This window comes from Anomaloglossus baeobatrachus, chromosome 8, assembly GCF_048569485.1.
Source record: "Anomaloglossus baeobatrachus isolate aAnoBae1 chromosome 8, aAnoBae1.hap1, whole genome shotgun sequence".
NCBI classification, from domain to species: domain Eukaryota; kingdom Metazoa; phylum Chordata; class Amphibia; order Anura; family Aromobatidae; genus Anomaloglossus; species Anomaloglossus baeobatrachus.
In genome coordinates, this window is record NC_134360.1 from 26,199,055 (window position 1) to 26,226,919 (window position 27,865).

Consider the following 27,865-nt stretch of genomic DNA (forward strand, 5'->3'; position numbering starts at 1 on the left):
AGAACGTTTTTGCCAACAGGATCCGTTCTAATGGATGATTACTGGCCATGTGAACTCAACCTTGGAATAAAACGAACATTGATCGACCCACTGATTCATTTATTTCTTATGGGGTTTCCAAGAGCCGTAATCGAGCGGTGGTCGGGCATCTGGCCGGTTCCGCCATTCCTAAAATTCCCTGTTCTATTGATCAGTGCAGGTCCCAGTGGTCAAAACTCCACCGATCAATCAATTATCATCTATTCTGTTTACACCAGACATCTGTTTACACCAGATGGTGGCGTTACATTGCAACATAGTGTTTAATTATTGTCAATTGTGACCCTCAACCATCTCAGAAAAAATAAATAAATAAATGTTTCATCTCTGATCACAGATCGCACGTGATTTTACCTCCAGAAACTTTTGCCTGGACCTACAGCAATTCTCAGACAAGCAGCGGAACCAATAATATTGATACAACTCGCTGTTCCGCAATTCTAGGGATGCAATTTTGCTGCAGACAGGTCGCAGTCCCATGCGTTTTGCATTAAAGTCTATGACAATTGAGTTTTGTGCAACTTACAACCAGACACATATAAACAAACGCTCTTGGAAACCTTTGTGACTTTTTGTTGTGCTAGGTTACAATGTGCCACCATAGAAAATCATGAAGAGCAATGTCGTTAAGCAACACTGCAACCTACATGTAGCTTTATTTAGTCTTATATGTCACGTGCAACTCTAAGGTCGCACGGATACTTTTTGGTGCACGAGATGACGCTCCATGTAACCAATATGCATTTCATATACATTGATCAATACAGCCTAAAACGTTTTAATCAACTTTATCAGCGCATTTCCCTGAGATATCACCTTTTACATAGGACTGCAGGTTAAGCTAAGTTCACATGTCCAATAATCATCTATAAGAATGGATCCTTTGGCAAAGAAGTTCTGCAGACACAACTTTTACGTCCAGTTTTAAAAAAAAAAAAAAAATGATCCGGCGCCGTGTTTTATAATGGAAGCCTATGGACGCCGGATTCAGCGTAATGCGGCAAAAAAACGGATCCAGCCGCCGGATCCGTTTTTTTTCAAATGAGCATGCTCAGTATCACACCGGATCTGTCAAAAAACTGAAGGAACTGATGGAAAACATTGATGCAACTGATCCGTTTTTTCGCCGGATGCGTCGCATTAGTTTTTTCGCCGGATCGTGCCTGATGCCAAAAAACTGGTGTGTGAAAGCAGCCTTAGTGGATCGGTTTCAAATAGAAATCAGTTAATTGATCCGTTTTCCATAGACTCCAATGTTAAAAAGAAACGTACCCGCCAAAATTCAATTTTTTGGCCAACGGATCCGTTCTAACGGGTGATTCTTGGATATGTGAGTTGAGCCTTACTCACTGGTAGACACAGACAGAAAAGGGGCCCTGTACTAGAACATATGGGCCAAGTGATCATCATAATGCCCAATTTCCCCTACGTTGGAGGTAGAAATGGGCCCCGTGACCTCTTGGGGCCCCTGTGTGGCTGTATGGGTTGCACCAATGATGTCCGCCCCTGGCCTTACTGTTCCCTTGTGCACTATGATAATACTGTGAGTTTGGATAGTGCGGTGCGTTTTACAATAAATTCACATGTTCTGTAATCAACCATCAGAACAGATCCAGCTGCAATCTGTTTGCAAAATTAGCTGTGTATAAAGAGAGAGATTAGATCCCATGATCCCAACGTATTGTTACCCCTCTATAAATCACTTGTAAGGCCACATCTGGAATATGGGATCCAGTTTTGGGCGCCACATTTTTAGAAGGACATTCAGAAGTTAGAGTCAGCTCCAAGGTGGGTAACTAGACTATTACAAGGAATGGAGGCCGCCCGTATGATGAATAATGGAGGCCGCCCGTATGATGAATAATGGAGGCCGCCCGTATGATGAATAATGGAGGCCGCCCGTATGATGACAGGTGGGAAAGTTGGGTTTGTTCAGCTTAGAAAAGAGGTCTCATTCATATGTATAAATACACGTGTGGTCAATACAAAAGGATAGCACATGTGACCTGACTTATTCCTGCCAAACACGGATCATTGCTGGACATGTGAACTCAGACTTAGATGGAGGGTGGGGAAGTCAAACTTATGAGTCCCACCACTGAGCTACATGTGTAGCCCCCTTCTTCATTAACCTAGTTTACATTGCACTCCTGTTTTCAGGATCAATGAGGGTCCCAGCAAAGTCAAACTGGAAGGGTTCCACCACTGAGCATCATGTGTAGCCCCTTCTCCAGTAAATTAGTTTACACTGCACCCCAATTTTAAGGATCAGGGAGGGGGTTAAACTGCCTCACAATCCCACCACTGAGGGGGTGAACGTCCCCGGGGTTTGGTTTGGGTCTGAGTCAAATTGTGAGGGTCCCACCACTGAGCATCATATGTAGTCCCCTTCTCCAGTAAAGTACTTTACACTGCACCCCTATTTGGTCCCGGCAGGGAAAAAAAAAAAAAAGTCGAACTGTAAGGATCCCACCAATGAGCCACGTGTAGCCCCCTTACCCATCAAATTAGGAGGGTTCCACCACTGAACCACATGTGTAGCCCCCTGAGCATCGTGTGTAACCCCCTTCTCCAGTAAAGTAGTTTACATTGTAGCCCTATTTTCAGGATCAGTGAGGGTCCCAGAGGGGAAAAAGTCAAACTGTGAAGGTTCCACCACTGAGCATGATGTGTAGCCCCCTTCTCTAGTAAACTAGTTTACACTGCACCTATTTTCAGGATTAGTGAGGGTCACACCACTGAGCCATATGTGTAGCCCCCTTCTCCAGTATAGTAGTCTACATGGCACCCCTGTTTTCAGGATCAGTGAGTCCCACCACTGAGCAATGTGTATCCCCCTTCTCCAGTAGTTTTCAGGATCGGTGAGGCTTCCACCACTGAGCCATATGTGTAGCCCCCTTCTCCAGTAAAGTAGTTTTCAGGATCGGTGAGGCTCCCACCACTGAGCCATATGTGTAGCCCCCTTCTCCAGTAAAGTAGTTTTCAGGATCAGTGAGAGTCCCACCACTGAGCAATGTGTAGCCCCCTTCTCCAGTAAAGTAGTTTTCAGGATCAGTGAGAGTCCCACCAGAGCCATGTGTAGCCCCCTTCTCCAGTAAAGTAGTTTTCAGGATCGGTGAGGCTCCCACCACTGAGCCATATGTGTAGCCCCCTTCTCCAGTAAAGTAGTTTACATTGCACCCCTGTTTTCGGGATCAGTGAGGGTCCCAGCAGTCAATTGTCCCATAATTATACAAGGCTTTAGAGGGAATATCCCTTTAAGTGACAAACTCATCTGCTACGTTTGCACACCACTATTAACCCTTGTGTGACCTCCTAGGTGCACAGTCAGTAGTGATAAGTTGCTTTGGGGGCACGTACCTTGCCTGACAGCTGTGAGGGGGACCGGCTCCCCGCAGCTCCGCACCATCTCCAGCACGTCGTATCGGGGCAGTCCGGACACCGGGACCCCGGCCACCTCCAGCAGCAGCTCCCCTCCCTGCAGCCGGCCCTCTCCGGAGCAGAGCAGGGAGTCCTCCACCGCCCCCACACAGAGGAACTCTCCGTGCTCCGCGCCCCCCAGCAGCGGCAGCCCCCCGGGGCCCCGGCTCACCGCGCACTGGAGCACCCGGCTCGTCCAGTGGTTCTTCTTCTGGATCACTTTGGCCATAGTGATTACAATGTGAGGATGGTACAGCGCCTCGGCATAGGACAGAGCAACTTTCCCGGTGACAGATCACATTCAGCTCATCACTGCTGCAACTTTGTATCCAGATCCTTGTCTGTAACTTTGTATCCAGATCCTTTATCCAGGGATCCCAGCCATCCTGGTACTAAAACTTCCCCAGATCCTGCGCCTGGCGGATCCTGTGCTGCTGCTATTTCCTCACGGCTCCTTTAAAGAGATACAAAGGTTTCATTCCATCCTGTCCCTATGATCCATACACAGCAATGGGAGCCGGCACGCATGCGCACTGGCTCTCACCTCTCCCTCCCCATTTACACACACACTTCACACACAGCAGCACCCTCCCCTCCAGGACAGAGCAGCACCCAGCCACCAGGTCCTGCAGCAGAGGGGTGCACAGTATGGGGGGAGGGAGGAGGGGACCCTTCAGAATGACCTTTTCCTGGAATAATAGGGATTCATTGATCAAAGTGATTCATGCGCTAAAAAGCGATACAAATTATCACCTCCTGGACACATGATTAATCACTGCCTGATTGATCTGAGCTCATCAGCTGCTGCAGAAGCTCTTGAAAGGTGGATCTCAAGCCATGTAACTCTGCAATAATAATATTTACAATAGAATGTTTGTGTTTGGAGAAGTGTTCAAAACCAATATTATTGTAAACAACTTGTATAAACAATAATATCAGTTAACTATTTAAAAGCTGGAGCGCTTTTCTAATGTGATTTTTTTTTTTTTTTTTTTTTTTTTTTTTTTTTTTTTTTTTTTTTTAATTTGCCTTTTAGGTGAGGAAATGACTTTATTTTTCTGTTGCAGTAATTTTTATTAATAGAATATTTACTTTTAAAAATGAAAATAAATGTTATAATTTCATACATTTGTTATATAATGTGTTTTTGATACTAAAATATCAACGATTGTATTTTAAGATGTGAGGATGTTTTTTCAGAACCATAATATTTTTATTTATTTATTTTACTAACTTATGTTAATTATAATATTTATTCAGTTATTTAGCGCTATTAATTCCACAGCGCTTTACATACATCAGTAACACTGTCCCCATTGGGGCTCACAATCTAGAGTCCTTATCAGTATGTTTTTGGAGTGTGGGGAAAAAAGCGGAGAACCTGGAGGAAACCCACGCAAACACGGGGAGAACATACAAACTCCATGCAGATTTTTTTTTTTTTTTTACTTGGTGGGATTTGAACACAGGACCCCAGAGCTGCAAGATTGCAGTGCTAACCACTGAGCCACCACAAGATTGCAGTGCTAACCACTGAGCCACCACAAGATTGCAGAACTAACCACTGAGCAACCCGATCCGCAGTGCTTTACAGATGTGATCATCACTTTCCCTATTAAGGGTATGTTCACACTTCCGTTAGGTCTGTCGTTGCGACGGATCCCTCATTTTTTAGAAGTCAACTGACGCAACAGATGTGTTATTTCACAGAATTCCGCTCACAGGAATCCTGTGAAAAAACTGATCCGTCGCGTCCGTTTTTTTGACGGATCCGTTGTGATCCGTTTGTGTTTGGGACAACCCAGTGGTTGTGCCAAACATGCTGGGCATGCTCAGTAGAGCATGACGGAATCCAGCACCATAGACATCCATTATAGCTCTTGACGGATGGCGATGGACACCTGCGAGGTTTGTTTCTTTTTGCCGCTCCAAAAAAACCCGTTACATTCAGCGTTGCTCCCGCCTAACGGTCAGTCAGTAAACGACTGATCCGTCACGTGGCAGATGCAACGCAAGGCCATCCGTCGCAATCCATCACTAATAGTCTATGGGGACAAAAGGTGATTCCTGCAAAATATCTTGCAGGATACCATAATTCCTCAAGGCGACGGAAGCAAAACAACAAAAGTGTGAACATAGCCTTAGGGGTACTTTGCACGCTGCGACATCGCAAGCCTCTGGCCCATTGATCTCCTAGCAGAGGACTTAAGGAAATGGCGCTCAGAGGTGGCGCGTGCGCAGATGACATCTCGGCTTGTCATCGAGCCGATAGCTCAATCTGCGCACGCGCTGACTCTGAACGTCATTTCATTGAAGCCCGTACCGCTGACAGAGCATCGGGGACACCCACTGCACTGCCCTGCTACACGCAGCCATCACCGCCCCCACCGCAGCCAGCACAGCCCCCACCGCAGCCAGCACAGCCCCCACCGCAGCCAGCACAGCTCCCACCGCAGCCAGCACAGCCCCCACCACAGTGCCTGCAGCATCGCTCTACTTCAGCACTGCCTCCTGTTTCCCCGCTCCACCACAGTTGCTGCCCCCCCCCCCCCTCCAATAAGACACCACCAGAGTATAAAACGGACCGCTTTTTTTTTTTTTCTTTCTTACTTTTTTTGGCTCTAAATTTGGGGTGCATCTTATAATCCGGTGCGTCTTATAAAACGACTTGCGGTAAGTGTTTGAAATCTGTAAAATGTCGAAAATGTCTCAGCTATGGTGAGTTTTATGGGCAGATTTTCCCCACAGATTTGCATTAGGTGCAGAAAATCTGCAGGTAAAAATGCACATGAATGTTTAGTCCGTTTCCGCTGTGTAATCCACACCCAAATATATGAAAAGTTTTGTCAAAGCCAAATACCAGAAATAATCAAAAACAAAGCAGCTTTGTTTAAAACATTACACCCCAAAAAGAGTAAAAAATTGTGGCGTCAAAAACACTTTAAAAATGCACAAAAAATCACAATGAAAAAATACAAGTAACCTAATTTATATAATAGGTGCAGCAAGGGTACAGAAATCCTGCAATCGAAAACTTACAAAAGCTGATTGTGAGTACGTAGCCTTATTTTTGGGTCACACTTCGTCTGATCCTTTGTAAGGAGGGTGCATTGCAACTGGAAAAATAAGCACAGCATGCTTTTTTTTTTCTGTCTTTTCGTTTTTGTTTTTTTTTAAAATGACATACATTTAAAAAGAGCAGAAACAGACCCCATTATACTCAATGCCATCCATCCAGCGCCATTTTTATCCATTATGGACTGGTTCCATGTTTCTGTTTTTTATAATGGCATTCCTAATGGCTGTAGTAAGCAAGCCTAATAGAAGTAATAATGAGAATAATAATTTTTACAATATTAACATTATGCATCATATATTTGGGTAATAAATTTAACCTCTGTAAATTTAGTTCACACGGCATAAAACGTACCACCAGAACTAGGCTTAGGGGGTTATACCATTTTCATACCACAGAGTACTGAAAAAATGTTGTCATTTGCATTGTTTCTAGTATGATGAAATACATTTGCCATCATGTTTTTGTTTTCTTGGGTTCCCTTTCGGCTTCGTGGTGGTTTTCTGGTTTGAATCAGTCTCCTTATCCTTCTGGCAGCTAGCAATATAGTTTCGTCTTACCTCCACGGACGACTATTTTCTTGTGTCCCCTTTGGGCTCTGTTGTGGTGGTTTTCTCGATAGAATCAATCTCCTTCCCCTTCTGTCAGCTAACAATACAGTATCTTCTTACAAGACTATGTGCATTGCTGTTCTCACAGTAGGGCATTAGAATCAATCTCCTACCCTTTCTGGCAGCTAACAATATAGTTTCTTCTTACCTCCCTGGACGACTTTTTTTTTTTTTTTTTTTTTTGTGTGTCCGCTTCAGCTCTGTGGTGGTTTTCTAGTTAGAATCAGTCTCCTTCCCCTTCTGGCAGCTAACAATATAGTTTCTTCTGACCTCCATGGATGACTATTTTCTTGTGTCCCCTTCGGCTCTGGGGTAGTTTTCTGGTTAGAATCAATCTCCTTCCCCTTCTGTCAGCTAACAATACAGTATCTTCTTACAAGACTATGTGCATTGCTGTTCTCACAGTAGGGCATTCGAATCAATCTCCTACCCTTTCTGGCAGCTAACAATATAGTTTCTTCTTACCTCCCTGGACGACTTTTTTTTTTTTTTTTGTGTGTCCGCTTCAGCTCTGTGGTGGTTTTCTAGTTAGAATCAGTCTCCTTCCCCTTCTGGCAGCTAACAATACAGTATCCTCTTACAAGACTATGTGCATTGCTGTTCTCACAGTAGGGCATTAGTAGCACCATGCATGAACTAACTGCTGGATTCCTCACAACAGTTCCGCTCCTGAACTATGAGAAGTTTTACCCACACACAGGACTGACATTTTTTTTGCACACCAGTGACTATGGAAGGGGAATACATGGAATAGCAGAAACTGCTGTGTGAATACTGACATGAAAAATTCAATAGCTAATTGTAAGAATGAAATGTGAAAAATGGAACCTGCATTACTGCCATGAATATATGAATAAAGAGAAATTTAGCTACTGAATTGATCAATGCAGAAGAGCCCCAACACTACGCCAAAGTATTTCTCTACGTTGGGGTCCCTAGCTTGTGTGTGTCCTCTCATGCAGTTAAAAAACTTACCGTGTATGGGACGCTGAGACCCAGGCTATATATGCGTATAATGTGGATTGGCAATAGGTGTGTATGGGGAGGGTTCACAAACGAAAAACTACTAACATTAAGGAATAACGTTTGGAACTCCATTCTATGTCTATGTCTTTTTCATGTCAGTATTCACACAGCAGTTTCTGCTATTCCATGTATTCCCCTTCCATAGTCACTGGTGTGCATACCTTATCTCCCCATAGTGATGTTTTTTAGGTTTTTTGCACCCAGTTCAGACATAGAATGGAGTTCCAAACGTTATTCCTTAATGTTACCCACACACAGGACTGACATTTTTTTTCTCTGCATTCCAATCGGAAACCACATTCCTTTGTCTGACACATCTCAATAAGTGATATATAAACAAAATATTACACGGCCCCACTATGATTCTAGTCCCATGTACACTGGATGACAATAGAAAAAAGCTTTCATAAGAACAGATCATCGGACCGTGCAAATACATGTCTCCGATCAGCCGGTGAGCGAGCAATGCAATTGTTGGATCATTCATGTGTGGGCCATTAAAATCAATGTTGTCTGTAGCACATCGCCCCAGGTATGCAAGGGTTGTGCTGCCTACAACCTGTATACTGAATGGGTACCACATTTAAGGGGTTGTCCACTATAAGGACAACACTTTCTGAATCCACTTGTTTTCCCCAGTGTCACGGGTGTGTCACAGGTGACCAACAGTCCTGTGGTATCTGGCAATAGAAGGTCACAGCGTTTGGCTGCGCAGAATGCTCCCTGACTTTCCATTGTTCCTGTTGTCAGTATTCATTGGTATAGGCAGCTTTCCTGCTGGATTCATCTCTCTCCCTTTTGGACCCAGCAGGAGCTCGCCTTTCACCCAGCTGTTGCTCATCAGTATTCCCTTGCTGTTTAAATACCCCTTCCTTCCTTGGACTGTTGCTGGTGATATTTTCAGTTCATTCAAGCTCTGGTTACAAGCAGGTGGCTTGTACTCCTGTGTGGTATCATTGCTGAAAACTCTGCTGAACGTCTGCCTGAGTCATATGTAGATAAGTAGTTAATGCATGTCCCCCCCCCCCCCCCCGTGTGTCCTCCTTGTGTCTTCTTTAATGTTTAGTGGGGTTGACGAAGAGCTCATCCCATCCGTTCCCTATTTATGGTCCAGCACTAGGGATACCTAGGATCAGATATCCGGATCGGCGCATAGGTGCGGAACCGGCGATGATTAGATGCGCAGCAAATTGATTTCTTTCACAATTTCCGCATATACTATGTGTGCGGGCGGCACGGTGGCTCAGTGGTTAGCACTGCAGTCTTGCAGCGCTAGGGTCCTGGGTTCAAATCCCACCAAGGACACCATCTGCAAGGAGTTTGTATGTTTTCCCCGTGTTTGCGTGGGTTTCCTCCGGGTTCTCCGGTTTCCTCCCACACTCCAAAGACATACTGATAGGGACTTTAGATTGTGAGCCCCAATGGGGACAGTGTTCCTGATGTATGTAAAGCGCTGGGGAATAAGTTAGAGCTATATAAAAAAAAAATAAAGATTTATGTGGGGCATGTCACGATTGTTCTGTGCAGAGCATCTTGAACAGGTGATGCTCTGCTGTGTTTTCCAGGGCTACTGGTTGGCAGGTTGATTGACAGTGCAGGCTTCCATGCTGGTTCTGGAAGGTACTGATTACTCAGGTGTTCCATCTTCTGGATAATTGCTCTGCTTCTTTACTGAGCATGCTCGCCTAGAACCTTGGCAGTCATACATTCTGGTTCTGTAGTTGTGCTGTTGGCCTATGTTTCTCCATTTGTTTTGATCTTTTTTTTTTCTTGAACCTAGATTGATGTTTGACTCCTTTTCTGCCCACTCCCTGTTTCTGTCATGACCTTCTGGCTTTTGACCTTGGACTGTTACCTGACCACGTCTCAGTTTTCTCACTGAATCTATTATGTGCCCTACTTAAATTCTGACCCTGGGATTGTGACCTGACTACATCTCTGTGTACTCCCTGTATCCATATGTGTCTTCCTGTTACCTGACCACGTCTCAGTTTTCTCCCTGAATCTATTACATGCCATCCTGGAATTCTGACCCTTGGATTGTGATCTGACTACGTCTCTGTGTACTCCCTGTATCCATACGTCCTGTTCCCAGACCTCGACTTTTTTGACTGCTTTTCCGTCTGTACTATCCATAAGTAGTGACTTGCATTACAGGGCATGTATTGTGCATGAAAGTGTTCTACAGTGTTAGGGACACTTTTGATTTTTTTTTTTTTTTTTTTTTTTTTTTTTTATTTTCCAGAATTCAAGGGTTAATACTAAAGTCTGCGTGCCGTGTTGTAGCCGCCCATCAGCCAGGTAACAATGCAGCGTTGTCGCTTTTAGAACCGGATTGTTGCTACGTTGTATTTGGTTTATTCCCGGTTTTGTGTATGGTCTCAGTAACCTTACACCGCGCTGTGCCGTGTATCGGCGCTGGACTTTTCAATGTTAGGGCTGGAGCCGAGGATCGTAGAGAAACCAGTTCATGCGGAATGGGTCGTGTAATGTTTGCACTGGCGTCAGAATAGTTACCAGGAAACAAACTAGGAAGCCGATGGCAGCCACATGACACCACGACGCAGGCAGCACCTGACCAAACCAAGATGTCAGCCGCAGTTCATTCTTCCCTTTATATGTAATGTTATATTACGGATTCTGATATAAAAGTCGTGCAAATTACTTAAAAAGTTTGTCCAAGATGAGAAAAACTTTTGCAAAAACACCATTGTCTCACCTTCAGCCCCTTTCATGTCAATGGAGATGAGCTGCAGTACCAGTGATGACCTATGGCCAGTTGTGGCGCTGTTTTCGGAACAAAACGGCAAGCTTTACTAATCATGGACACCCCCTATTGATAGAGGGTTTGTGAGCGCTCGAAAAACGCATTTTTTTTATAACCTTTTAGGGATTACTAAGTAACTAAGTGGGGGTTACTTATTTAAAGACGACCAACCACCGGGATTTTCATATATAAACTAAAGCCAGTGCTATACTGGCGCTATCATGCTGATTCTATACATACCTTTAGTTGTGAGATCGGATGTATACTTTCTGAAATACAGGCAAGTAAAGTTTGTGACATGCTCTGTTATTTGATAGGTGCTACAGAATATCTAATAGTTGGATCGGGTTTTGCTAGTTATTCCCGCCCCTGTCTGGCGCCAGTCCTTCTTTCTCCCCCCCCCCCCCCACCCTGTCTTTCTTCCCCCCCCCCCCCCTGTCTTTCTTCCCCCCCCCACCCTGTCTTTCTTCCCCCCCCCCCCCCCCTTTCCCACTTTCCCCCTCTCCCCCCCCCCCCTTTCTTTCTCTCCCCCCCCCTTTCTTTCTCTCCCCCCCCCTTTCTTTCTCTCCCCCCCTTTCTTTCTCTCCCCCCCCTTTCTTTCTCTCCCCCCCCTTTCTTTCTCTCCCCCCCCTTTCTTTCTCTCCCCCCCCCCCTCTTTCTTTCTCTCCCCCCCCTTTCTTTCTCTCCCCCCCCTTTCTTTCTCTCCCCCCCCCCTTTCTTTCTCTCCCCCCCCCCTTTCTTTCTCTCCCCCCCCCTTTCTTTCTCTCCCCCCCCTCTTTCTTTCTCTCCCCCCCCCTCTTTCTTTCTCTCCCCCCCCCTCTTTCTTTCTCTCCCCCCCCCTCTTTCTTTCTCTCCCCCCCCCTCTTTCTTTCTCTCCCCCCCCTCTTTCTTTCTCTCCCCCCCCTCTTTCTTTCTCTCCCCCCCCCTCTTTCTTTCTCTCCCCCCCTCTTTCTTTCTCTCCCCCCCTCTTTCTTTCTCTCCCCCCCTCTTTCTTTCTCTCCCCCCCTCTTTCTTTCTCTCCCCCCCTCTTTCTTTCTCTCCCCCCCTCTTTCTTTCTCTCCCCCCCTCTTTCTTTCTCTCCCCCCCTCTTTCTTTCTCTCCCCCCCCTCTTTCTTTCTCTCCCCCCTCTTTCTTTCTCCCCCCCCTCTTTCTTTCTCCCCCCCCCCCTCTTTCTTTCTCTCTCCCCCCCCCCCTCTTTCTTTCTCTCTCCCCCCCCCTCTTTCTTTCTCTCTCCCCCCCCCCCCCCCCCTCTTTCTTTCTCTCTCCCCCCCCCCCCCTCTTTCTTTCTCTCTCCCCCCCCCTCTTTCTTTCTCTCTCCCCCCCCCCCTCTTTCTTTCTCTCTCCCCCCCCCCCCTCTTTCTTTCTCTCTCCCCCCCCCCCCCTCTTTCTTTCTCTCTCCCCCCCCCCCCTCTTTCTTTCTCTCTCCCCCCCCCCCCCTCTTTCTTTCTCTCTCCCCCCCCCCCCCTCTTTCTTTCTCTCCTCCCCCCCCCCCCTCTTTCTTTCTCTCCTCCCCCCCCCCCTCTTTCTTTCTCTCCTCCCCCCCCCCCTCTTTCTTTCTCTCCTCCCCCCCCCCTCTTTCTTTCTCTCCTCCCCCCCCCCTCTTTCTTTCTCTCCTCCCCCCCCCCTCTTTCTTTCTCTCCTCCCCCCCCCCTCTTTCTTTCTCTCCCCCCCCCCCCTTCTCCCCCGAAAATAAGCCCTAGTCGCGGTTCAATAATGAAGTGTCCGTGTGTGGAGACACGGGGCTCAGTGGGTGCTCTCGTCCACTAAAACCCGCCGCCTTTAGAAAGACAGCGTGGCCCAGGGCTCATCCCAACTGAACGCCGGCCTCCTTAACCGTGGGCGTAACACTACTCAGACAACACAGGGTGAGGGAACCACAATAATTAGACTTTATTGGATCCCCAAACAATTAACGGCACATAACACACAACCAGCAAAACACACAAATGTAACAGGTAACAGAGTCTCACCCTTCCGCTGGCTCACCAGGGATTTAGAATGTCCATGCCTCAGAGCTTCCAGGGCCGCTTACTCCAGTCCAGCAGCACCCCGCTTTTGGCGGGCACCCACCGAGAAAGGAATAATGCCAGATTCAGGAAGCTGTGTGAGGTCTGCAAAGTCTGTAGCCAGGTGACTGAACTGTCCCAACCTGAGTGTCCTCCTTAGGTAGTCCTGGTATGATGTTACAATCCTGGCAGCCGGAGTCGAAATCCCTAGGCTGTGGATATGGTCTCCAACCGGAACCGGAGTCCCTAGATTAAAGCCATCAGATATCCTGATCCTCTAGTCAGCTCCAAAGAGCTTAGACTGGATCCATCAGCATCCATCAACAACCTGGTGGCTTAAAGAAGTCCCTTTTTATAGCCACAGCCTTCCACTTAGCTACACTGCGTCCTCATCGATTGGTTGGACAAGAGCGCCTCTCCCATTGGATGAATCTCAAGCTGCATGGACAATGTTCATCCAAATGATGTCTACAGAAAGACTGAAGATATCTACATGGAGTCTGCAAGTCACAGACTCAACAATGGCTACTAAGGTAATCACATTAGCAATACACAACTACAATACAATGGTTACTGGAAATGTCTGGAGAACAATACGTCTAGCTTTCAGTGGCCAACACAATTACATTGAGTCAACAAGAGTCTTGTAAAAACAATGAGGGACTTCTCCCCCGTCTATAGACAATCTATCATGCTGTCTGGCTGAATTTTAAGAAACTTTAACCCATGAGTCCATGTCGTCACACCGTGCAGCTAAAAAAGTTAAAGATACTGCAGGACACTTCATTATAGACAGTGGGCACCCCGCAATTACACTCTCCAGATGCCGAGCAGAGGACCTGCAGTGATCGCAACCCCACATACTTCCGATCTCACACACACACAAACATCGGTTCTCACACACAAACATCGGATCACACACACTATCAGATCACCCATACAAACATCGGATCACCCATACAAACATCGGATCACCCATACAAACATCGGATCACCCATACAAACATCGGATCACACTCACAAACATCGGATCACACTCACAAACATCGGATCACACACACAACCAGATCACACATATACTCACCATATCTAGCGACACCGATTTCTTCTCGCCGGCAGAATCCTGAGATGCAGTGCGGTGGAGCACAAGGACCTGCTGTAATGCTAGAGTACAGGACCTGCGGACACGTGACTTCCTCCCATCATTTCCTGCAGCTGGAAGCATTCTATAACGCTGGATGTGAATGAGTGAGTCTGTGTGTGTGATGATCTGCTGTGTGTGTGTGATCTGCTGTGTGTGTGTGTGTGTGGGTGATCTGCTGTGTGTGATCTGCTGTGTGTGTGGGTGATCTGCTGTGTGTGTACGTCGGCCAATAGCAGGGGAGGACGGTGTGCAGCATAGCTGCTGGGAGCGTACACTGGAGATCACAGGAGGACATGGGAGCCACTCAGACGTCCGGGTTTAGTAAATTTGAGTCTCCAAGGAAGTGGGAGGGGGGGGGGTTCTGCTGTTTTTGGGGGGTAAACTTACCCCCAATTATGTTCCTCCAAGAATAAGACCTCCTCCAACAATAAACCCTAGTACTTTTTTGGGGGGCAAAAAAAGTATGACAGTGTCTTATTTTTGGAAAAACACGGTAGCTGCAGTACACCATGTGATCAGTTTTAGTTTTTGGTGCAATTGTAAAAAAAAAATACAAACAAAATGGGTATTTTGAAAAAGAGAATGTTTGGCAGGGTCCTTATTCATAAGTTATACTGCGAAAGATGGCACAGGTATACTAATATTAAGATAAGGTAAAGATATACTACACAGTGTGAAAAAGCAAAAAATGTGTCACAGTGGCTCATGCTGGATGATACATTTCTCACATTATAAGACACTTCTACTAACTTTATACCGCCTGAAGGTTGTCTCCCTTGTCAGGATGCACAGTATTTACAGGGAACCTGTCACATGTAAAAACACTATTAACCTGCACATACAGGGTTAATATGCAGGTTAGTAGTGTTTGAAACCTGCCCAGACATGTTGTACCCTGCTGCTGGGAGGAAATTAACTTTATTCACCACTGCAGCATTCCGGTTTCAGTCACGGGGGCGGCACCAGTGAGGATTCAGTCAATTGAAAAGAGCTTGTAAGCACTGTGCATGTTCTTGTCACGGGTGGGCTAGGCTAGCTGGGATGACCCGAACTGGCCTTAAGACTGGGATCCCTGCGCTGACCCTCAACCCAGAGATACACTTAAGGGTAGTGAGGTCTGGGCCCCCAGTGTGTCCTTGTCTCCTAATCACACGCTATCCTAACCCCCCGCTCCCCTCCCCCCACCCCTGGGGTGGATACGACAGACCGAGATAACCCCTCCTCCAAAAAAGACATGGACAGGTGGAAGAACTGAAACTCGTTCACTCTGCAAACAACCACAAAGGGAAGACCATAAAGGCACAGGAGGAAATAAAATATAAGGGAGGAAGTAAGGAACACTTCCACACTACACTAGCAACGGATCACAGGTCACCGGATATTCGCAACAGCACAAGCAGATGCTATCTTCGCCGATCACCTAAGGGTACTTTCACACTTGCGTTTTTCTTCCTTCCGTCGCAATCCGCCCTTTTGGAAAACAGCGGAATCCGTTAACAGATTCCGCTGTTTCCCATAGACTTGTATGGGTGACTGATTGTGCCAAAAGGACCTGCGTTGCTGCCGCTGGTCGACGCTGCGTTGCTTCCGCCGAGCCGAAGGAACGCAGCATGTAACGTTTTGTGAGCAGCGGAATCCTCTATTTTTCACTGCGCATGCTCATCATTTTTTTTTTTTTTTTTTTTTTTTTTTTAAATCACAGAAACTTTATTTTGTCTCGCGGTGGCCGAACGTTCAGCTGAGCGCCCGGCCGCCGGCATGTGAGAGGTCTCAGCTGAGCGCCCGGCCGCCGGCATGTGAGAGCTCTCAGCTGAGCGCCCGGCCGCCGGCATGTGAGAGCTCTCAGCTGAGAGCCCGGCCGCCGGCTATTGAGAGCGATCAGCTGAGCGCCCGGCCGCCGGCTATTGAGAGCGATCAGCTGAGCGCCCGGCCGCCGGCATGTGAGAGCTCTCAGCTGAGAGCCCGGCCGCCGGCTATTGAGAGCGATCAGCTGAGCGCCCGGCCGCCGGCTATTGAGAGCGATCAGCTGAGCGCCCGGCCGCCGGCTATTGAGAGCGATCAGCTGATCGCTCACAATAGTCTGCTGCCGGTAAAACTGTAAAGAAGAAAAAAAAATTTAAAAAAAAAAAAAAGCTTTCGTTGTTTTGTACGATCCGTAGTATCCGTTGTGCCACTATATGCAACGCATCCTTTGCATCTGTCACACAACGCAATGCAACGGATGCCGTTCAACGCAAGTGTGAAACTAGCCTAACAAACTCCACAGCCTAAAATGGGCAGAGACCGGCTGTGGATGGTAATCAGTAACCTGACTCTCAGAAGAGTCGCACACTGCTCCAAAAAGGATTAACTTCTACACGGCTGGGAGCAGTGGAATCAACTCAGCCGACGCCCGGCAGAACTGAGCATTTAAGAGAAACCAGGTTGCCTGTCGGACTCTGCAACGTGAACAGGTGCCAACGCCGTTGCTGTAAAATGCAAGTGCGGATCCAGGCAGTTCATGACATTTCTGCCGACTAACAGCAGTGGTCGGTCTCCAAGGTTACGAGTTGTAAACAAAAGTTTAAAAAAGTTAATTTTAATAAGCAGTAAATTGCAAAATTGCTTGGATTTTCAAGCGCTGTGTGACAATCCACATTTATGAAGACGAGAATAACCCTTTATTGGAGTCCTGTACATGAGACTATGCGGCAGTCTGTGCTTTACAGCATAGTGTCATAACGGATGTTGTATACATTTGTATACATTATTCGGTCAGACAGTATGAATTAGCACAAAAGCCCCAGAGCGACGCTCGGCTCTGATGTAGCTCCAGTGTCGCTCGCTCTTGCATGTTGCAGCTCATTTCTCCGGTCTGCAGTGATATAGCTCCGCACAGTCATTATTACTCATGATACGAGTCTGCCGACTCACGCTATGACAGACGGGACAGATGCACTGACAACTCTTGCTTTATAATGTGTTCTAGATAAGACGTTGCCGGCGTTTCCTTGTATCGCTTCATCCGTCATTCATCTCCTGATTGTAGCACAGATTATATCAGTCACTTTCCGTCATTTATGTATAGATGTGGTGTAAAGTGGATTCATTCCTGTCTACACTTGGGACGGCCGCCTAATAACATCACATGTCACCTTATATCATTATATTATTGTCACGGGTGACAGTCATGTGGTTTCTGCCCATAGAAGGTCACAGCGTTTGGCTGCACAGAATGCTCCCTGCCTTTCCATTGTTCCTGCTGGCAGTATTCATTGGTATAGGGAGCTTTCCTGCTGGATTCATCTCTCCCTTTTGGACCGAGCAGGAGCTCTCCCTCCATCCAGCTGCTGATCATCAGCATTATCTTCGTGCTTAAATATTCCTCCCTTCCTTGGACTGGTGCTGGTGATATTTTCAGTTCATTCAAGCCCTGTGTGATGGCGGAATATGGGGGGTTGTATATAATTTTGTGTTTTCATATTTTAGGCGTGGTGTTTTGCCCATTCTGTGTACATTGTCCCGTTTAAGTTAACATAATCACCCCCTGCCATGCTTTGTTCCTAAAGGGGGTGTTACACGCAGCGATATCACTAGCGAGCGTACCCGCCCCCGTCGTTTGTGCGTCACGGGCAAATCGATGCCCAATATTGTTAGGAGTCGTCACACGTACTTATCTGCCTAGCCACGTCGCTGTTGCCGGCGAACCGCTTCCTTTCTAAGGGGGCGGTTCATGCGGCGTCACAGCGGCATCACTAAGGGGCCACCCAATAGAAGTGGAGGGGCGGAGATGAGCGGACGTAATATCCCGCCCTCCTCCTTCCTTCCTCATTGCCGGCGGCCGCAGGTAAGCTGTAGTTCGTGGTTCCCGAGGTGTCACACGTAGCGATGTGTGCTGGCTCGGGAACGACGTACAACCTGCGTCCTCAACAATCAACTATTTTATGACAATGAACGATGTGTCAACGATGTACGATTTGCTGAGTATTTTCCGTTAACGGTCGTTCGTGCGTGTCACACGCAACGACGTCGCTAACGAGGCCGGATGTGCGTCACGGAATCCGTGACCCCGGCGATGTATCGTTAGATACGTCGTTGCGTGTAACGGGGCCTTAAGTCTAAGGGAGGGGCCTGGGATCCACCTAAACTCTGTTTACATTTGATATTCTTGAGTCTGTCTGAAAACTTCAAGAGAAAAGGAGTAAGATTGATCCTCTGGGGCAGAAGCTGCGGCTTCTCAGAGAGACCTGGACATTGATCGCTTACTGGACTATATTCATGTTTCTGGACTATTTTACCCTCTGTATGGTGGATTATTTTTATGAACCTTCTGGGTTGCATGAAATAATGGATCTTTAGATTGTTCACTCATCTCTCGCTCTGTTGATTGTGTGATATTGGAGAAGGACCCCGTGACACCCTGGTTGCAAGCAGGTGGCTTGTACTCCTCTGTGGTATCGTTGCTGAAAACTTTACTGAACTTCTACCTGAGACATCTGTGGATAAGTAGTTCATGCTTTTCCCCCTTTGTGTCCTCCTTGTGTCTTCTATAGTTTTTAGTGGGGTTGACAAAGAGCTCATCCCATCCGCTCCATATTTAGGCCCAGCACTAGGGATACCTAGGGTCAGGTATCCGACTTGGTGCATAGGTGCGGAGCCTATCTAAGGTGGTGAGGGATTCCAGGGACCGGCAGTAGGTTTGGTCAGGGGTCACCATCTCCCCCTACCCTAAACACAGGGTTTCCCTTCCCTTATGCTGTTCACTTGGTTCTTCCCCATACCTAGCATAACAATGATATAGAGACTACCTACGTCATGTAATGTCATTCAGCATATTGAGGGAACCCAGATCCTGCAGGATAACTGTATATCGGTGCTAATACACCTTGAATAACCAGAAGACTAATATTCATTAGGTTGGAAGCCATCTCGGCTGAGATTGGCTGTTTACACCTCTAATGATTCCCCATACAAAAGTATGCTCATCTGGGCTGAGCGTGCTTTTTTAAGAGTTGAAGTTCAATATGCCTGATCCTTCTCTCGCCCCGATATTACCTGTCTGCCCTGCTACACATTAGATGATCAATTGATCCCCTCAAAATTGTCTATTCTCAAATATTGAAAGGGTTTTCTACTTTTCAGGAAAGTGGACCACATAATGACTTAAAGGGATTTTCCACTATTTTTTCAGCCTCTTTCAATATATCATAGTTCTTCTAAATAATACCTTTTGTAACATAATGTATTAGATGTATAGTTTCTCAGCAGGGATCAGACAGTACTGGATAGTTTTGCAGAACCTTCTTCCTCCCCTGATACTTCCTTTTCCGACACAGAAATCAGAAAAAACTAAAGGAAGTTGTCACTGATGGGGGTGGGGGGGGAGTGCTAAAAAAGAAAATTGGAATGCACTGCAGATATAATCATTATATAACAACCAAATGATGGGGGGGGGTGAACGTTTTGGAGAAAATGACAATGCTGCCTCATGCAAGCTGAGCTCAGTAACAGCAGGGGCCGACACCTAGTGAAGTGCTACGATCTGCATTTCAAAAGCAAAGGGTTTATTTATCCAATCACTGACCTGGACAGCTGAAATGTTCATAACAAATAGTGTCAGGGCTGTACTGGCCATTTGGTATTTACCCTGGGCTGCTCTTACACTTGGTATTCCACAATATCTTCAGCAGCACAGGATAGAGAAGAAAGGAAGGGAGCAAGCTAAGTACTGGCAAACAGGCTGCAGCAATGCATGATGGAATTTGTAGTATTAGCACACAGTCTGGGGAGGGAAAGAGATGGATGTAAACATCAGAGCTGCTGCTGGGAGACACCAAGTGATGCTATCTGCATGATAAAAGGTTTATATTACTATAAGTATGGGTGTATTTAGTGGCACGTAATAGCACGATTGATGAATAAAAAATGAAGTGTTAGGATAGCGGATAACTTATTTAAATACCTAAAATAGCAAACAGAGCAGAGACTTACCCTCCGCAGGTCAAGAACTGCTACTCGTATCTCAGCAGTGATATCACATCCACAGCCTACATCACCACTGTAGCCAATCATGGAGTTCAGTGATTAGCCACAGAAATACACATGCTGTCAATGTGACTTCACCGGAGCAGGAAAAACACCAAGGTCCTAGCAATGGCAGGCACCTGGCGAGGGGGATTACCTGCTCTGCTTGTTATTTAAGGCATTTTAGAGGGTTTGGGGGTCCACTTTTCTGAAAGTGGAAAATCCCTTTTAAGTCTTATGGAGGCCATAGTGCAACTCCATGTGGTAGCTGGACCAAGAATGGTATTGGACCTAGAATGCATTAACCAATGTTGGTCTATTAAAGAGGTTGACCACTTGCTTTTGGGCTCAACACATTTGGGAAGATCGCTTACTGCAAGAGACCATAAATTGGTTACAGTGCGGACCAGAAATTCCCTAGGCGGCTGCTAACTCTTTGACCAAATTTTGCATCCAATAACTGGATGCAATATGGTCACCCTTGCGAGAAAAGATGTTTTTACCCAGAACGAACACCACTTATGGCTCCCACCAGATCCTTTGTGCTCAATCATCCTGTTTGTGGTGAGAGGTTTGTTTCTTTTCAGTCCACCAAGGGCTAAGATCTGTATCTCGTGATTGTGAATGGGACTAATGAGGAAATACACTAATTTCCAAGCTTGGTTCATTGAACCTATAGGTCAGGGGTCAGCTAATCCGTTGTAACCACCACTAATACCTCATCTAGTTTTTCAAGGTCAGATTCCATGATGAGATCACTGTAGACAGGATCTATGACCCCGGCTGATCTTAAATTTACCCTTTGTACAGTTGAAACCAGAAGATTCCCTCCGCTCTCTGTAAAGACACATCTGCAGGTTTTTCCCTCCGTTCTCTATACACACACATCTGCAGGTTTTCCCCTCCACTCTCTATACAGACACATCTGCAGGTTTCTCCCTCCACTCTCTACACACACATCTGCAGGTTTTTCTCTCCGCTCTCTATACAGACACATCTGCAGGTTTCCCTCCATTCTCTATACAGACACATCTGCAGGTTTTTCTCACTATCTGACATGAAATCAGAATAAACCTTTCCAATTTTAGGTCAATTGGGAACCAAAATTGCTGGAATAATGAGAAAGAGAATGTATTAAGGCATTTTTATTACTTTCTGCGAAGTCAAAAGTTTCCATACGCTAAGCGTACTGTGCCTTTAAACAATATGGGACAGCCCATGTGATGATGTCATGTCTTTGGAAGCTTCTGATAGGTTTATTGGCAACATCTGAGTTAATTAGAGACACACCTGTGGATGTATTGTAATGCACACCCGAAACACACGGCTTCTTTGTGTAGCATCATGGAAAGGTCCAAAGAAATCAGCCAAGAGCTCTGGAGGAGAATTGTGGACTTGCACGAGTCTGGTTCATCCTTGGGTGCAATTTCCAGATACCTGAAGGTGCCTCGTTCATCTTTACAAACAATTATATGCAAGTACAAGCAAGATGGGAATGTCCGTCCATCATGCCGCTCAGGAGGAGACAGGTTCTGTGTACCAGAGATGAACGTGCTTTGGTCAGACATGTGCATATCAACACAGGAACAAAAGCAAAAGACCTTGTGAAGATGCCGGCGGAAGCTGGTAAGGTTTGTATTCTGATTTCATATCAGATAGTGAGAGAAACATGCATATGTGTCTTTTTAGTGTATGTAAACTTCTGCTTTCAACTGTATATACTAGTAGGTGTAATTTCAGATGGCCAGAGATTTATCTGGTTTTCCTGTATTCTTTGCTCATTACTCAATTTTCCGCTTAGGATGGCTATTTATAAAGCTGGAGATATGGCTCAGATAATCTATACCATGCTCCTAATGGACAATATTGTGCCAGATGACTATTGTCTGAGAGTCTCCACATGATCCTACCTGTAGGCTGAAAGAGCGCAAGAGGTTATTTGCATAAAGCACAGGATTAAAAGGGGTTATCCAGCTCTTTTCACTGCATTGGCAATTGAGAGGTGCTACTGATGGCGTCTGTCGCTTCCCTCTTGATGTACACCTGGCCGGTATTCTGCACCTGTCCCATTATAAATAATACCGTAGGACAGGTGCAAATATCGCTGCCTCCGCCTTATGCTTCAGCTAGAGCCACAACTCGAGGAACACTTACTCCTGTTCCCCCTATTCATTTGACCCAAAATGTTGCATAGAAGAAATTTTGCTTGACATGCATATTTGGAAAATCAATATTTAACTTTGTGGAGGTACTGCTGTTCTACCGATTAGTCGTATTTGTGGAATCTGCGGCTCATTCTACCTGAACATGTTACGTGCACCCACAGCTACTGACTCACAAAGGGAAGGTGTCTGCTGCCAGAAACCTGTCAGGATAGTGGGCGGCTGACACCGCGTGAGCAGTGCCTCTCTCTATAGTGTCCGACAAACCCCCACATGAGCAGTGCCTCTGTGGCGCCCCTGAGGCTCCAGTCGCCACAGAGTACTGAACCTCATTTAAGGTGTAGTGCTTAACCTGGATCCAGAGGAGGTCGGTACCGGTTTCACCACTTACATATTCAAACACATAACCAGGTTGCCCTCCCCAGTGGGGACCAGGCTAGGGTAGGGTCTTAAGGTTGCCTTCAAACATGGGGGCCACCACCCAGTAGTGACACGGACCCAGGGAGGAGCAGCCACTGAGGGGGGAGTAGGAGCCAACACAACAGTTAGGGGGGAGTTCTCCAGCAGGAAAGGACAGGAGTAGACGTGTCTTGTTGGTGCTCTGGTGGGACGCAGGAGTTGTTCATGCGGTTGCCGAGGGGAGAGCTTCATTGCTCCCTCCAGAACCGGTGCCACACAGGGTGCAGGACCCTAGGGAAGATCATTCTTCAAGTTGGTTTTCCAGAATCTGCCGGGATGGGGAGGTTTCAAGCTTCCCTGGCCACACACAGTGCCAAATAGGATTTGGGACCTTGGACAGTCAGACCCCATTGCAGAGCCATGGCACCTGCAAATAGAGACAAGAGTACTACTCGAGACGGACTGGGGTTTAAGCCACGGGGATCCAACACACATGGCGCTAGGAGGGGGGGACTCACCGGGCATCACACCGGACTGACCTTTGATGGAATCTGGGTTTGACGGGGCCCATCACAGTGGGTGACCGGTACTGCCCAGGGGAGCGGCACAAAGAGTGAGTAAAAACACCTGTAACCGCAGCAACCGACTTGGACTCTTATTACCAGCGCCACTGTGGCGCCCCTGACCTGGTCAGGCACCACTGAGTACTGCACCCATGCTGGGGACAGTACAATACAGGTAATCCAGAAGGCTGACAGGGGTGTGGAACACAGGCGCATAGTGATCAGGTCTCACACATGTACCCATGAGAGGACCCCTGGGGATCCCAGGAGGGGGAAAAGCCTTGACCTTCACTGGAATAGTGGAGGGGGCCAAAAGCCTCCATCTCCTCTCAAGGGGTGTGGTAAGAGAGTCTGGTTGCTAGGTGGCGTAGGCAAGAACAGGAGAGGAGGAGCAGTGAGTCAGTTAGAGCAGAGAACTCCATAGGGCTCAGTGAGGAGCAGACCTGTGGGGCTGTTGCTGTCTAACAGCGCCCGCGCAGTGGCTACTGACGGGGGAGAACGGTCAACTAGGAGTGCTACCTGAAAGCCAGCTTCAGCTAGAGAGAAAGCACGGAGTGGGAAGTAAGGAGACTGCTAGAGAGCACCAGGCCCAACCGGGCGGCAGATCCCGAAGCGAAGATAGATCCAGCTTTCTTCTGCTAAACCTGCCGGTGTGGGGCTCTCAAAGCCCACACCACAACACCACAAAAGCCGCAGCCACGTAACCGCAGTGAGGGCCCATAGGTCACAGGAGGCAAGCAGCTGGAGTGGCCTGGTCCGGGGAACAAGCAAACGGCAAACAAAAGGGGGAGAGAGGCTGCAGCATCTTCCCTGGGTGACCCCCATAGGGACTCAAAGTCGGGGTCACCCCAAACCACCAAGGGCTAAGGAAGGCGAGTCAGTAGTCACCCTCATAAAGTCAGCCTGAAGGATACCTGGTTCCCATCTGGTTCATCCCAGCTACGCCCGGGCTACTCACCCTGCCATCAAATGTGAGTAAAGCCCTTGAAAGACAGTTCTGCCTGTGTGAGTCATTCTGCGACTTGTGGTACTACAAACCTACACCGGGCCCTGGGGCTTGCCTCACTCTCAGGAGGCTATTCCAACTAACTGCACACACCATCAGCCCCAGGCGACCCTCAACCTGCAGTGGCGGTCCCTACTGGCCGCAATACTGAGAGTGGCGTAACGATCAAAACCGAAGATTCCCTACCTGTGACCAGCACCAGCTACGTGGAGTCCCTGAAGGTAATGCACCGACACATCACTGGTGGGGCTTCACTTCTGGCGTCACGAACAGGATAAGGACTAGACCTGTTCAGACAGGTGACCATGTGCCTGGGCGGTCCGCTTGAAAAATTGGAAGCGCCGCCATATTGCCACCATGAAAAGCGCGCTGAAAAACAACAGCAGCCCGCGCTGGAAGAAGTTACCGCCCACGAAGAGGTGTGGCTACCCAGAGATCCCCTGCAGAGTTCTGACCTTGCCAGCTATGAGAGTGGAAGCGTCCTGAGACGGCGGGAAGGAAGGAGAGCCACAAGCCTGCTGCTGGGAGAGGAGCTGCTGAAAGAGGCAGAGCAGAAACTGAACAGCTTGCTATCTGAGGCAACGGCGAGTCCACAGCTGGAGAGTCGTGCAGAAGAGGGTGCAGAAGAAATGGCGTCTGACCGCAGAAATCCAGAACCGGGCTCCGCTGCCTGGTGGTATCGGGAGCTGGCCCAGTTCTGCGACCGACTGGAGAACCGGGTTGTGGAGCAGATCCGGGAAGAACGAATGGAAATGCTGGAGATGACCGCGGCGGTTCGGGCCTATGAAAGGAGAGCCGCGCGCCGAGTGCCAGACAGGACGGCGATGACGCAGACCCCGATGCTGCCACCGGTGGGTGAGTCGAGTGATGCCCCGGCCAGCGCAAGTGCCCCGACCCCTGCTGCCACGCCCGCGGTCCCCGAAGAGGCGTCCGGTGCGGCGACGCTGAAGCAGGCCGCAGCCACGCCAGGTGCAGCCTTCCAAGCCCCAGCGGCCGCCGCGATGCCCTGCTCGGCCCGCCAAGACCCGGCCGCCGCAGCGATGCCCTGCTCGGCCCGCCAAGCCCAGACTGCTGCAGCGACGTCCAGCCCAGCCTGCACAGATCCCATCGCAGCTGCGACGCTGATCCAGGCCGCCGCCATGCCGGGCGCGGCCCGCCAAGACCAGGCCGCCGCCATGCCGGGCGCGGCCCGCCAAGACCAGGCCGCCGCCATCCAGGGCGCGGCCCGCCAAGACCAGGCCGCCGCCATGCCGGGCGCGGCCCGCCAAGACCAGGCCGCCGCCCTGCCGGGCGCGGCCCGCCAAGACCAGGCCGCCGCCATGTCAGGCGCGGCCCGCCAAGACCAGGCCGCCGCCATGCCAGGCGCGGCCCGCCAAGACAAGGCTGACGTACCATTTACCCCGGCCCGCAAGGCCAGAGCAGACAAGGCTCCCCAGGTTCAGGAAGTCCCTGCTAGGCAATCCCTGGTAGGTGAGGACTCCGCATACTGGCAGCTAAAAGCCGACCTGGAAGCTAAGTTCCCACAAGAGATGGTGGATCGGTATCTGCTCCCTCCGCATACCCCCAAGGAGATTCAGGCAACCCCTGCAGCCGCGCCAGAGAGTCCACCGCCCAGACCAGCTGAAGAAAGCCCATCCCCAGCACTGCCACCAAAGGAGTGCCAAGAAGAACTAAGGGGGAGAGGAGGCCAGGAAGCTGAGGAGCTGACTCCAGAGCCATACCCAGAACCGGAGATGTTACCCTATTCCCGTTGGGATGAGGAGGACTTGACACCGTCCGCTGACGAAGATCTGCCTAAAAGTCTCACCTGGGAGTTTGCAAGCTGTACCACGCAGAGTTCAGGCCGCAAGACAAGGCGTCGCAACAGTACAACGCTGTCCCCTGCACCACAATCTCCAGAGCAGAGGGAAGTTGCAGCCAGAGACCTACAGGAGAAAAGGTTACTGAGAAGGTCCAGAGCCCAGGCTAGAGGACCCCTTTGCAGAGGAGTAGTAGAGGATTTCAACTTGAAAAGCGGATACGGCTTTATTGTAGCCCCTGGTATCAAAGAAGGGATATTTGTCAACAGAAGAGATGTGAGCGCTCATCTGCCTAGAGGACACCCTGGCAGAAACCTAAAGATGGGGGATTCAGTACAATTCACTATGCATGAAGGCGAAAGAGGACTGTACGCGCTTGACGTAGCACTGTGTACCAGCAAACCTTACAGCCACCCCATGCTACAAGAAAGAAAAGACAGAGATAAAGACACAGATGAAGATCAAGAAAGAAAAGACAAGGAACCTACAGATGAAACTACCACAGACGACGATAAAGAGCAGGAAAGCAGCAGGTGCCACCGCCATACAGGCTCAAGCCCTGGTAAAGAGGAGTAAAGTAAAGTAAAGAAAGAAGTTACCAGTTGAAGTTTTGAAAAGTTTTGTTTTGCAACGTTCAAGTTCAAGTAATGTGCCCACAAAAACTATTGTGAGAAATAAACCTTAAGGCTATGAACTGGCTATAGCCACAAACTCTCGCAGTGTAAATAGTTACACCAGAGGGCACCACCGCCACCAGAGTCAGCCTGTTTAGGGGCTTGGCTCGTCTGCAACCAGGAGGAGCCCGTCCGTATATAGGGCCTTGGCTCACCTGCAACCAGAGAGCACGCCTGTTTATGGGGCCTTGGCTCACCACCACAAAGAGGGTACCTGGTCAGCACCAACTGTGGAGGCCGCCTCTGCATCCTGCCAGAAGAGGCTGAAGGCGCGGATCCACCAGGCCAGGTATACCCTGAAAACCACCAGCCCATGAAAGCCGCCTCTACATCCTGCCAGAAGTGGCTGAAGCCGCGGCCAACGTGAAAGGGTTTTGGGTGGGTTAACGGACTTGTGGGTGGAGGGTGGTGATGTATGGTACCTGGTGCTTTTAAATGTTTTACATGTTTTAATGTTTTATGCATTTTAAAATGTTGTCTTGCAGCCCGAGGACGTGCTGGTGATAACTAAGGGGGAATGTGGCGCCCCTGACCTGGTCAGGCACCACTGAGTACTGCACCCATGCTGGGGACAGTACAATACAGGTAATCCAGAAGGCTGACAGGGGTGTGGAACACAGGCGCATAGTGATCAGGTCTCACACATGTACCCATGAGAGGACCCCTGGGGATCCCAGGAGGGGGAAAAGCCTTGACCTTCACTGGAATAGTGGAGGGGGCCAAAAGCCTCCATCTCCTCTCAAGGGGTGTGGTAAGAGAGTCTGGTTGCTAGGTGGCGTAGGCAAGAACAGGAGAGGAGGAGCAGTGAGTCAGTTAGAGCAGAGAACTCCATAGGGCTCAGTGAGGAGCAGACCTGTGGGGCTGTTGCTGTCTAACAGCGCCCGCGCAGTGGCTACTGACGGGGGAGAACGGTCAACTAGGAGTGCTACCTGAAAGCCAGCTTCAGCTAGAGAGAAAGCACGGAGTGGGAAGTAAGGAGACTGCTAGAGAGCACCAGGCCCAACCGGGCGGCAGATCCCGAAGCGAAGATAGATCCAGCTTTCTTCTGCTAAACCTGCCGGTGTGGGGCTCTCAAAGCCCACACCACAACACCACAAAAGCCGCAGCCACGTAACCGCAGTGAGGGCCCATAGGTCACAGGAGGCAAGCAGCTGGAGTGGCCTGGTCCGG

At 48.5% G+C, this 27,865-nt stretch overlaps 1 protein-coding gene across 8 annotated transcripts in view; it reads right to left on the minus strand.

Moving 5' to 3' along the window:
• MAGI1 (membrane associated guanylate kinase, WW and PDZ domain containing 1) overlaps window positions 1–3,955 on the minus strand; it is a 713,270-nt gene extending 709,315 nt beyond the window's left edge. For 4 of the 8 annotated variants that reach the window (XM_075321384.1, XM_075321382.1, XM_075321380.1 and 1 more), the window contains exon 1: window positions 3,400–3,953. In XM_075321384.1, coding sequence (XP_075177499.1) covers window positions 3,400–3,688 — 289 coding nt within the window. In that variant the 5' untranslated portion in view covers window positions 3,689–3,953. Of the gene's footprint in view, window positions 1–3,399 lie in introns of all 8 variants that reach the window. The other 4 variants (XM_075321385.1, XM_075321383.1, XM_075321388.1 and 1 more) reach the window with 2 other exon arrangements.
• Window positions 3,956–27,865: the final 23,910 nt, after the last annotated feature.